The following is a 13,005-nucleotide window of genomic DNA, read 5'->3' as shown; positions in this document are numbered from 1 at the left end:
GAAGAGTTCTCAGTCTTCATGAAGGTAAAAGTTAAATCAGCCACTCAATGGATATCAGACAGTTTATTAGATATTATGAGCGTGTAGTTTGATCAGTGTAAGAGGAAGTTTCATTTATGGGAAATAGATAACGGTTTATTCATTATCTTCAGAAATAACACTGCCATGGCAACACAACAGAGTACCACTTGTATTGCCTGTACATTCTGATAAAGATTGTTATTGGTAGCTAATACATTTACCAAAATGAGGTCGTAACCTAGAGTGCATGTGTCACAGACCATCTCTTTAAAATACATCTGTAAAAGGGCCTCTACAGACTCCATTTCATAAGTTTGTGCATGATACATGGTGCAAAATCAATCTATTCATTGACCTTACATACATGAAGAAACTGACATGGTGGTCTTTAACATCAGTTTAAACTTAATTAACAATTTTTAAGTTAAGAGTTTTACATAGGTATGCAATAAGATAAAATTGCCATACATACAGCCAAACGACGCTGGTTTCTAATTAAACTAAATATTCTGCAATTCCACCCCTAAAATGACTTCTTCTCCATGCTGGAAAGAAGGGGAAAAAAATCCATCAGAATTACTATAGATACACATTCTGTAGAATAGCATTAAGTCTTAAATTATAACCAGTGACTATGATTCAATATCTATGTGGGTACAGTGAGTGTGCGTGTGTGTCTGTGTAATTAATACACACACAGTTGAAGTCAGAAGTTTACATACACTTTGGTTGGAGCCATTAAAACTAATTTTTCAACCACTCCACAAATTTCTTGTTAACAAACTTTAGTTTTGGCAAGTCGGTTAGGATATCTACTTTGTGCATGACACAAGTCATTTTTTACAGAGATTATTTCACTTATAATTCACTGTATCACAAATCCAGTGGGTCAGCAGTTTACATACACTAAGTTGACTGTGCCTTTTAATTTTCTGGAATTTTCCACGCTGTTATGTCAATTAGCCTATTAGAAGCAACCGTGAAGCACGGGGGTGGCAGCATGTTGTGGGGGTGCTTTGCTGCAGGAGGGACTGGTGCACTTCATCATGAGGCGGGACAATTACGTGGATATATTGAAGCAACATCTCAAGACATCAGTCAGGAAGTTAAAGCTTGGTTACAAATGGGTCTTCCAAATGGACAATGACCCCAAGCATACTTCTAAAGTTGTGGCAAAATGGCTTAAGGACAACAAAGTCGAGGTATTGGAGTGGCCTCACAAAGCCTTGACCTTAATCCTATAGAAAATTTGTGGGCAGAACTGAAAAAGCGTGTGCGAGCAAGGAGGACTACAAACCGGTCTCAGTTACACCAGCTCTGTCAGGAGGAATGGGCCAAAAATTCACCCAACTTATTGTGGGAAACTTGTGGAAGGCTACCCGAAACGTTTGACTCAATTTAAAGGTAATGCTACCAAATACTAATTGAGTGTATGTAAACTTCTGACCCACTGGGAATGTGATGAAAGAAATAAAAGCTGAAATAAATCACTCTATTATTCTGGACATTTCACATTCTTAAAATAAAGTGGTGATCCTAGCTGACCTAAGACAGGGCATTTTTACTAGGATTAAATGTCAGGAATTGTGAAAAACTGAGTTCAAACGTATTTGGCTAAGGTGTATATATATTTTTTTTAAAGAAGAGTGAAAGAGACTGTAGTTAAAATGCTATCATGGATAAAATGAATGCCATAAAGTTCGGTGCTTCCATGTTGTACATGTTTTGCTAATTTGATGGTAACTTTCAACATGCTCTTGGATGGAGAAATCCCAAAAGACGTTTGGGCTTCAAGGCTGTAGCCTCCTTGAAATATCCGTCTATTATACCCTAACAAGTGCCACAAAGAACCATCTGAGCAGTGAATAAATCACATACAGCATCAGTCAGAATACACCTACTCATTCAAGGGTTTTTCTTAATTTTTAAAAACTATTTTCTACATTGTAGAATAATAGTGAAGACATCAAAACTATGAAATAACACATATGGAAACATGTAGTAACCCCCCCAAAAAAGTGTTAAACAAATCAAAATATGTTATATTTGTGATTCTTCAATGCAGCCATCCATTGCCTTGACAGCTTTGCACACGCTTTGCATTCTCTCAACCAGCTTCATGAGGTAGTCTCCTGGAATGCATTTCAATTAACAGGTGTACCTTCTTAAAAAGTTAATTTGTGGAATTTCTGTCCTTCTTAATGTCTGAGTCAATCAGTTGTTGTAACAAGGTATTGTTGATTTAACTAGGCAAGTCAGTTAAGAACAAATTCTTATTTACAATGACGGCCTACCCCGGTCAAACCCTAACCGGGACGACACTGGGCCAATTCTGCACCGCCCTATGGGACTTCAACCACAGCCGGATGTGATACAGCCTGGAATCGAACCAGGGTCTGTTGTGACGCCTCTAGCACTGAGATGCAGTGCCTTAGACTGCTGCGGGACTCGGTAGGGTTGGTATACAGAAGATAGCACTACTTGGTAAAAGACCAAGTTAATATTATGGAAAGAACAGCTCAAAAAGAAAAGAAACAGACATCATTACTTTAAGACATGAATGTCAGTCAATGTAGAACATTTCAAAAAAAGTTTCTTCAAGTGCAGTTGCAAAAACCATGAAGCGCTATGATGATACTGGCTCTCATGAGGACCACCACAGGAAAGGAAGACCCAGAGATACCTCTGCTGCAGAGGATAAGTTCATTTGAGTTACCAGCCTCAGAAATCGGCAATTAACTGCACTTCAGATTGCAGCCCAAATAAATGCTTCAGAGTTCAAGTAACAGACACATCAACTGTTTCCCGAGGAGACTGCATGAATCAGGCCTTTATGGTCAAATTGCCGCAAAGAAACCACTACTAAAGAACACCAATAAGAAGAAGAGACTTGCTTGGGCCAAGAAACACGAGCAATGGACATTAGACCGGTGGAAATCTGTCCTTTGGTCTGATGATTTTTGGTTCGAGCCGCCACGTCTTTGTGAGACATGGAGTAGGTGAACAGATGAATTCCGCATGTGTGGTTCCCACCGTGAAGCATGGAGGTGGTGGTGTGATGGTGCTTTGTTAGTGACACTGTCAGTGATTTATTTAGAATTCAAGGCACACTTAACCAGCATGGCTACAACAGCATTCTGCAACAATACACCATCCCATCTGATTTGCACTTAGTGGGACTATCATTTGTTTTTCAACAGGTCAATAACCCAAAACACACCTCCAGGCTGTGTAAAGGCTATTTAACCAAGAATGAGAGTGATGGAGTGCTGCATCAGATGACCTGGCCTCCACAATCACCCGACCTCAACCCAATTGAGATGGTTAGGGAGGAGTTGGAGTCAAGGAAAAGCAGCCAACAAGTGCTCAGCATATGTGGGAACTCCTGCAAGACTGTTGGAAAATCATTCCTCGTGAAGCTGGTTGAGAGAATGCCAAGAGTGTGCAAAGCTGTCATCAAGGCAAAGGGTAGCTATTTGAAAAATCTCAAATATATTTAAATTGTTTTTTTTGGTTACTACATGATTCCATATGTGTTATTTCATAGTTTTTATGTCTTCAATATTATTCTACAATGTAGAAAATAGTAAAAATAAAAAAATTGTAAAAATAAAGAAAACCCTGTGAATGAGTATGTGTTCAAACATTGGACTGGTACTGTATGTTTTTTTATTTAACTAGGCAAGTCAGTTAAGAACAAATTCTGATTTACAATGATGGCATACACCGGTCAAAGCTGGACGACCCTGGGCCAATTGTGCGCCACCCTATGTTTAGGTTGTTGTTGCACGGTGCTTTGTAACCAAAATGGAAAACTGGTAGAAAACAAAATGAGTTTGGCATTGAAATAAGCAACTCATGCAGTACAGTAAAATGTGAGCTTACTTGTATTTGATAAGTCGCGATCCTTGAATGAGTTGGGCTGTCTCATTGGTTAGGTGGCAAGCAAAGAGGAGCCAATTCCTTGGCTGAACTTTGTATGCAAACCTCATAAACAGGAGTGAGTAGCAGGTCAGAGCTGCCGGGGGGGGGGGGGGGGGGGGCAACAACAAAGAACACTGAGTAAATAAGGACTTGAAACTTTATTCATATCTTTCAGACATCCTTATCAGGAAAAAAAACTAAATGTTCTTGCCTCGTGTCAGACTGCAGGAAAGGATTGTTGAAGTTCAAAGAAAAATGTTAACCCATTGGAATTCTACTTTATCAAAGCATGGAGTTATTCAACAAGCGTGAGACTGCTGCTGGTATTATAGTGAACAGGCGATCAATCCCTGGCAGAAAGTCAATAAAGTTATAGCTAGATAAATGGCAGCAATTGGTTGTGTCTGTTTTCCAATCGTCTCACCAAAGGTCATTCTGCCACTGATAATCTCAGGGCTTTTCTTCATGTCACTGATGGCAGCTATGGGCAGACCCCAGTTGGCCACAGGTCCCCAGAAGTGCTGGAATAGAAGTAGAAAACAACATTTTAAGGAACAATTAATGTAGAGACCAACAAGGTTACTGTAAGGGTCAAATGTATTCAAGCTGCCATCGCAATTATACAGTCTTGCCAACTAACTACCTAAGAGAGGAGTCTATCTGCTATGTTCAATGAAGCCAAAACATTGCGATTTCTTTAGTATACAAAAAGCTCTGACGAAGGCCTTGAGGCCGATACGTAAAGCTAAATAAAGAGCAGTGATACTAACAAACGCAGTGTGTGGGGTTTTTTATTTTTTCCTCATTAATCAATTGTTACCATGTACCAGTAACACAGATAGATCAGATGTGCGAGTGCCTTTTGAGTAGACAAAAACAAAACTTACTGTGCTTATTTTGAACGTTCCCGGGAGGACACCAAGATGACAGACATAAGACAAAAGGAGTTTTGGTTAGGAGATATGCCTATACCTCAGGAAAACAACCAACACATCACGCCTGACAAACTAATAATGCAGAGTTCAAGTCATGTCAGGAACTCGTGAATATGACCTTCCTACCAGGAAACATTGCATGTGTACGCCCCTCCAACTCATAATTACAACTAGGAAACTCCGGTATGATCTCTGGACCCCGATCTTTCCCACATGCTGAACTATGACGTCACGCATCACTGAAAATGGCCACAAACATGGCCGTGTTTTCGGCTGTCAATGTTGAGAAAGGAAAGATGCAAGAACCAACCTCAACGCTCCCAAGTTGTTCCTCTGATTAGTCCGACATGACATAAACGCATAATACTAATATAGGGTTGACATCACCAGCAACACACACAGCAGTAGGCTAGTTTGACAGCTAGCTCTCGAGAACCCAAGGGGGCCCACAAGGGCTTGCAGCCGCCGGCCCCCTTTTGGGTTTTCAGCTGAAGGTGTCCTGACACTCTGTTTTGACGTTTAGAAACGTAAGAGCTGTAATATCTAACTTTCTGGGGCGACCCGACCAAATTCAGATAGAAATGTGAGTTATAGATGTGTCATTCTCACTGAAGTGGTAAATCAAATCGTATTGGTCACATACAAGTGTTTAGCAGATGTTATGGCGGGTGTAGCAAAATGCTTGTGAATAATTTCTATTTGCGCTATTTCTGTTTCCTGTCTTAAATTTTGTTTTTGTCTCTTACCCACCCACACCAGCTTCAAACAGTTGCAAATACAACATTTTAGGTTACTGAAAATTACTTCAGTGATTTGGAGGGTACAATGATTCGCTAGAAACTTTGTCACAAACCGAAATTAGGCAAACTATTAGAATTCTAGCAATCAGGAAATGGCGGAGTGATTTCTGCATATTGCACCTTTAATAATCCTCGCTTGTGATATGGTTTTGAAAACTTTCATACCAACGAGAAACACTCTTTCAAATACAAAAGAGGTACGACACAGCCTCCAGCCGAGGTACCACACAACCTTACACCTTGCTCTAGCATTTCTATTGTGTTATATGCTGACCAGACTGGACTCGTCGCGTGTGCGAGCGTCACAAAATAAATTTAGAAATTCATGTTATTCAATTATTGCATCCATACTGCTCATGCACGCCAACGAGCGTCTGCGTTACCAAGTGCTAAAATATAACTCCTATTTCTGACGCAGATCGTGCTGAAAGTCCTGCCTCTCCCATCTCCTCATTGGTTTATAGAAGCAGTTTAGAGTGCCATCTCCTCATTGGTTATACCCACGTGGGTGATAGAAAGACAAACTGTTTTGCCAGTGGTCGTGGTAATAGTGTAACGACCCTGGGTTTATAAGCGCAGAAATTGACTCTGCCGCACGAGCATGCTTTTGCGGCACGGTCGATAGCGCGCCGGACCTCGGGCTAGAAGGTTGAGGGTTCGAGACCTGCTCCCTGCTGTTTCATTACATTGGTGTCAGAAGTGGGATTGTACATTGAATCCATGACAGTGCGTGTGCTTGGCCGGTGAGCGCGTTCCTGTAAGACGTAGAGTCGCAAGCGCGCGCGAGGACGCGCTCTTTGAAAGGAGGGAGTAATGTAACGACCCTGGGTTTATAAGTGCGACTCTGCCGCATGAGCATGCTTTTATGGCACAGTCGATAGCGCGCCGTACCTCGGGCTCGAAGGTCCGAGACCTGCTCCCTGCTGTTTCATTACAATACTATGAAAGTTTGGATGCGATCACCATAGAAGTTCAAAGATGAAAAGGCCTGGAAAGAGGAGAGATGACTAGAAACGATTCGGTTGGCCGTTTTAATGTTTGGATTAATTGTCAGAGTAGAGGACCTTGTGCTTTTCAGGTAAAATAACTCAGTGTTTATATCACAGGGCAAATTAGCTAGCTACAGCAAGCTAGCTAAATAGGACAAATTAGCTAGCAAGTGCACACTAACTAGCCATACATGTTTAATGTTTTTCGACCTGTCCCCAAATTAATGTCATTGGTTCATAGTTTGTTTTGACATTTTAACCTGCATGTCGTGATCGCTTTTGGTGTAGGTGGGACAAAAAAAATGTATGCACGATAGCGCACGCGAGCAGCCGGTTTGGGTTCCGTGTTACTCTTGCCTGAAAACCCACGTTGAATTGCATATGGAACACTCATGACCTCTACAAGTCAGAATGTAAAATAAAAGTATATTTTAACATACTTTACCGGTTGTCCGTGTGGTTGGTCCTTTTGGCGGTAAGAATGCGAGACAATATATCAATAGGAACGTATAATTACAACAACTCTTCAAAGCGCTGGTTGTGCATTCACATTTGGTATCGCCTGAAACACTCGCACAAGATACAAAAATATATATACACATGCATGAGAATCATGCATACTTGCCGAACTCGTGTTTACATGGTTCTGCACACGTTTCGGGTGATAGAAATCTGAACGCACTACCAGCGCTTTGAAAATGTGATGTAATTAAACTTTCAGGTGGATATATTGTCTCGTATTTCTACCGTCATAAGGACCAACCACATGAACAACCCGTACTTTAAAATATAATGTTATTCAACATTCTGGCTTGTAGAGGTCACGAGAGGAAACGTTCCAGATTCAAATTCCAGATTCAAATTCCATGCAATTCAACGTCGGGTTTCAAAGAAAGTGTTACTCAGAGCACAGCTGGGTGCAACTTTGCTAAATTAAGTACGTTAAGTGTATCTTTTGTATTTGTACAATTAATTCTAACTCGTAAAAGTTAAGTTTGAAATGTTTCCTGTAAAAGGGGACGTGCAATGACCCAGCAATGTAATTGGGGTCATGACGACAAGGGCTAGCTTGAGTGATGCCAAAAACATTCAAGAACAAACGTCCTTCAAGCTGGACACAATATTTGTCAAAAAAAAAAAAAAACGTTAATGGTGGTAGTTACAATTTACAACTGACGTTAGCTCGATACGTTTGATAATTAATTGCATTGCTATATTAGGTAGCTGGCTAGCTTGCTAACTTAGTTGATAAAGTAAGTGTTACTGTAACTAGCTATCTTCCAGATCTTGCAAATGTGTCATACCTCATGAGATACTCTCTGAACTCCTTGCTTTTAAGATGGTCAACAGCTTTACGTGCCAAAGTACCTGCCATGACTGTGGTGGTTAGCAGTGCAGAGAAAATTATAACTATGGGAATGTACACGCTATATAAATGCAGCTTAGCTGTAGAGGACACTGGTGGTCACAGCTCGTCACCAAAACATATTTACGACCGTATCGCAATCACTCAGTTAGAACGGCTCTCATTGGTGTTGCTATGCAATCTCACGATTTCCGTTCTCGTGGTGATGACTCGCCTTTAACAAAGATCGTTTACAACTAAACCAAGATAGACCAAAGCCTGTCGTTTCCAATGGGAACAAATGAGTCATAGTGGGCAGAACAAGCAAGGAGCAGGGCAGAACCAAGCCGGAGCAAGCGAGATCCTATTGGCGCGTTCATCTGCATTTTTCCGTTAGGGAACGCCTACTCTGTGATGTGCGCGTGTGCAATAACTCAATTCACCTTTGCACTAATTCGAAACAACGAGATTTTTAAACAACTTTTGCCACTGGTATAGTCTGCAAAACTTTGTCCATTCTGTGCATTAAATATTCTAGTTTTGGGAACAGAAAACTGTATTGAAATCAAATGTTTCATCGATGAGAACATTTGCAGAATATCGGCTAAATTCTCGTTCCTTCTTCTCAATATTTGGAAGCCATATTTGGAAACGCAAAGCAGGTGCTTCACATTTAGGCATCTGGGGAAATATCTGTCTCATTTGTCTCTGTGCATCTACCTACTGAGATGTGCCACGGATCCAGAATCAGCATCTTCTCTCTTGGTAGATTTATTTTTCATTATTTAATCTTTATTTAACTAGGCAAGTCAGTTAAGAACATATTCTTATTTACAATGACAGCCTAACCCGGACCACGCTGAGTCAGTTGTGTGCCGCCATATGGGACTCCCAATCACATCCGGTTGTGATACATCCCAGGATCAAACCAGGGTCTGTAGTGACGCCTTTAGCACTGAGATGCAGTGCCTTAGACCGCTGCGCCACTCGAGAGCCCAATACACATACTGCTCAAGAATAGTGGTTACACCACAATTTTTTTTTAAATTTATTTTATTTTACCTTTATTTAACCAGGCAAGTCAGTTAAGAACAAATTCTTATTTTCAATGACGGCCTGGGAACAGTGGGTTAACTGCCTGTTCAGGGGCAGAACGACAGATTTGTACCTTGTCAGCTCGGGGGTTTGAACTCGCAACCTTCCGGTTACTAGTCCAACGCTCTAACCACTAGGCTACCCTGCCGCCCCTTCTCAGAAGGAGGTGTCCCTTTAGCTATCACTTACTGGCTCAAACATATAGCTATCACCTTTACACATGTAGAACCAGGAAACAATGAGCAACTGTTCTAGACTGACCACACTTCCATTCAATTAGGCTTTGATTTAAACTATTTGCATAGTATTATAATGATGAATAACATGCCATTTAGCAGAAAAATGTATCCAAAGCAATGTACAGTAGTGCATGCATCACATTTTTTTACGAGTGGCCCCAGTGGAAGTCAAACCCACAACCCTTGTCGCAAGCACCATGCTTTACAAACTGAGCCACACAGGACCACAAATTGTCAACCAACTGCCAAGAGTCAACGTGTGTATGCCTGACCCATATGCGATTTATGCTGCAATTCTGCATTTCATACTGGTCCTAACTGGACTATTTCTCTAATGGTTTCCAATAAGACATTGTGACTAAGATGCTCCATGTGGATCCACACCAATGGCTAACCACCCCCCCCCTCCCCCCTCCCCCTCAGGTTCTCAGACACTAGTGCATAGTCAACCAAGAACAGCTGTCTCAGAGTCATCTTATAAGATAGGATGTACAGCTTGTGAAGGTAAGGAGGAAAACCTAAGAAAAACACTAAACCTGACATAGTATAAGAAGAACCATCATCTGCATGTGGTTCCAATCTCTAGCCTCGTATACCAGACTGACCAAATTGTTTCAGTCACTGTGTGTATGCCTGACCCAATCATCACAAAATATCAACACAAGTTTCTTCCACACTTGATTTATTTGTACAATTTTGCCTATACAGTATGTACAGTCCTACTAGCACAGATACTAACACTCGCACTGACTTTACTAATAGCTACTTTGAGGGAAATGTACTTACTATGACTGAGATATGTGGTTGCCCCACCTAGCGGTCTTAAGATGAATGCACTAACTAACTAAGTCACTCTGGATAAGAGCATCTGCTAAATGATTCAAATATCAATGTAAATGTACTCGTTTCACAATGTTACTTTTTACTTGGCGGTTATGAGACAGTGTGTGCTCACTTGAGGGCTTTTTGACTGAACAACACAGAGCTGAAGACTCGTTGAATCAATTATCTTTGCAGAAGTACCTTCAGCATGCACAAAACACTCAAGATCTATACAAGCCACAGCAGCACAAGGAGAGGCATTGATCAAGGTACTCTATTGTGTTATTCTATGGGGGGGGGGGATCTCTTTACATCGTGTATTTTAGTAGTTATTCAATGAAGCTTTGTGAAAACAGAAATGAAGGCTCACTGTGCAATCAGCTATAATGCTTTTCATTTTCTCTGCCCCAATTTAGCAAGTTGTACTGTCAAAATGATGAATATATTCTAAAGGTAAGTCTGTAGTATTCACCCTATGTAACCTGTTTTGTCATATTGGTGTGTATCCCATATTCTTATTATGGAGCAACTAAAGCTCCATTGTGGGCTTAGGTTGATTGATAAACCATTCCTGAATCCTGTGTGCTTCTACCTGTAATTCTATGATATCTCAATGTGTGAGTACACTGAATACTGTTGAGATTTCTTGTTTGTTTCACATAGCTTCTTTACTACTTGACTTGCACATAAATAAATCAGAAACAAAGGCATCCAAGGTGGCATTCTACTGTAGGTGTTTTTTGTTGTCCCTGTTCAAAATATGAACAATAAATGTAAATACTCATGTGCATTCATATCGGTTTCATACTGTTTAGAGATGAATTTTCTGAAAAAATAAGTAATTTTACAGACGGCAAAACAAGGTAATGCCGATAAAGGCAATGTATTTGCTAATACAACAAATACTTCCTTCCAAAAAGTCACTTCAGATCAGGTATAAAACACTTACATCTGTTGTGTATTAAAAATAAAATAGACATTTACACAAATGAATAGACAAAATAATGGATAATGTAGAAACAAATACATTTGTTTGATCAAATAACTTAAATAAGTCACATTTAAAATTAATAACTTACATTGGCAATTTATAAATGGGTCTTTTCAGTAAACCCTCCAAACACACAGAATGCTGTTAGAAATGGCCAAAACTATAAAAAGCATCCAAAATAATGCTCACTAGATTTTTACAGAAAATAAATATTGTAGATTACAGTATATCAAACCTTATGAACCAGCCTGAAAATCAACAACAGATGCATACATATACTCTTTGTGGTCATTTAGCCATTTCAGTTTTTGTTACAAAAATGTACCAACGTATCCTTAGCAGCTGTAGCTGAACATTTCCAAAAATCTGTCAGCAATTACTCTCCCAGATGAAGAATAATAAAAGTAACACTCCAACATGCCACAGAGAGAAATACAGATGTCCGATGTTGATAAAATCCCGTAAATGTAGTTAGTTATATGTAGTTATAAACTGTTCTCAACTTCTCTGTTACAGCCTTTATGAGTGTCAACTTGAGGTTCTGTAAGATTACTTGGTCTCCTAGATAATATATGAAACATACTCTTCATAATACAAAGGTGTCAAATAATTTAATAGTAGCAGATGGCACCTAAAGGAAAAGGCAAATATGAATGAATAAAATATATGAACATTTGAACATCATTCTGGTTGGTCTTTTAATACCACCATTTGTTTCTAGTGCATCTAAAATCCGTAAAGATTTCTTTCTTAGTGCAACAACCGGATGTATCTTCTCTAAATGTTTTTCTTCTTCTGATAAGTTGCTCCTCCTTGCTCCCACTACTGTGGACTTCCTGGTATTTTGGACGGGCACTTAAACCAGTGTCTGATGAAAGTCATTGCACTTTGACCCCTTTTCAAGCTCTGTCCCCGAATCATCGATGAGGGTGCTATAAACCAGTGGATGTGAGTCTCTTCATTCCTCTTCTCTGCGCCAAACTTGAAGACTCCACAGGCTCCAGCTTTGGGGCCAGAGGCAAACGATTCAAAGCCAAGTATGTTGCAGCCATTGCGCCCTAGAATGACAGAGAAAAACATCTTTAAATTATATAAAGATGGAAAAATTGCTCTGGGAATAAAAACGGCATATTTAAAGACAGAGTACAGTCAAAAACAGGATGTATCTGTGTTTTATTTCCATACTATGCGATTGGAATAATACTGTGAAATTGTGAAATTTATGATAATGTTCTTTCAGCGTAAGAGCTGTCTGAAAAGACGGCCTGAAATTTCTGCCTGTTTTGGTGGGATAGAGTTTTTGCCCAGCTGGTGATATCCTCAGGCAGTAAATTAGTTAATAGACCAATATGAAAGAGCATTCCAAACCTCTCTGCCAATAACAGCTAATTCTCAGTTTTCACCTCACCACTCAGACCATTCCCAGACAGACTTAGCTAAATTCTTATTTGCGAAATTGCTAAGTAGCTATTATTTGACCATTTGAATTGAACACAATCCCAGTAAGGTATTTAATTGCTACCCAGAAATAATTTGATATTGAGATTTAAAAAAAAGGCTCCATTGGGCAAAGCAAGCACAGTATGTGAAACTTTGAGCAGGTTTCAAATTACTTTTATTGACACAGAGAAGAACACAAAAGGTCTACGTGTAATGGCAGATCTGTACACAGGGTGGCAGTAGAATGTCAGTGAACACAAAAATGGCATTTCTACAGAGGACAAATTAATTTGTGAGAGACCTTTCATAAATCAGTGAGCTTTAGCAGGCAAAAATGCTTGTGATGCTAAAAAAATAACTATCACAATTAGCTAACATAATTTGCTCAGGGACAAATCGACTAG

General features: G+C 39.9%; 2 protein-coding genes and 1 long non-coding RNA gene across 6 annotated transcripts in view; 1 reads left to right on the top strand and 2 right to left on the bottom strand.

Annotated features, from left to right (window-relative positions):
• Positions 1-48: 48 nt before the first annotated feature.
• On the bottom strand, positions 49-8,168 carry LOC110502720 (mitochondrial pyruvate carrier 1). The gene is made up of 5 exons (XM_021580973.3): positions 7,974-8,168; positions 4,833-4,836; positions 4,370-4,466; positions 3,907-4,039; positions 49-566 (listed from the first exon to the last, which is right to left on the bottom strand). Exons 1-5 carry the CDS (start codon positions 8,042-8,044, stop codon positions 545-547), a joined length of 327 nt encoding a protein of 108 aa, XP_021436648.1. The 5' UTR covers positions 8,045-8,168; the 3' UTR covers positions 49-544.
• On the top strand, positions 6,540-12,198 carry LOC149972559 (uncharacterized). 2 transcript variants are annotated; one of them, XR_016491048.1, is made up of 5 exons: positions 6,540-6,758; positions 9,772-9,852; positions 10,366-10,439; positions 10,587-10,623; positions 12,066-12,198. It is a non-coding gene; the product is annotated as an uncharacterized LOC149972559 (long non-coding RNA). The 2 variants fall into 2 exon arrangements; XR_016491049.1 differs by lacking the exon at positions 6,540-6,758 and adding an exon at positions 8,467-8,779.
• The window catches only part of rps6ka2 (ribosomal protein S6 kinase, polypeptide 2), a 52,025-nt gene continuing 49,033 nt past the window's right edge, over positions 10,014-13,005 (bottom strand). For all 3 annotated transcript variants that reach the window (XM_090217252.1, XM_036960427.2, XM_090217253.1), the window contains one exon: positions 10,014-12,219. In XM_090217252.1, coding sequence (XP_090073378.1) covers positions 12,094-12,219 — 126 coding nt within the window. In that variant the 3' untranslated portion in view covers positions 10,014-12,093. The remainder of the gene's footprint in view (positions 12,220-13,005) is intronic.

Source organism: Oncorhynchus mykiss, chromosome 23 (assembly GCF_057628025.1).
Source record: "Oncorhynchus mykiss isolate SJ-2025 chromosome 23, ASM5762802v1, whole genome shotgun sequence".
Taxonomy (NCBI): Eukaryota; Metazoa; Chordata; class Actinopteri; order Salmoniformes; family Salmonidae; genus Oncorhynchus; species Oncorhynchus mykiss.
The sequence above is the reverse complement of the archived record's forward strand: the minus strand, read 5'-3'. Positions and strand labels throughout refer to the sequence as shown.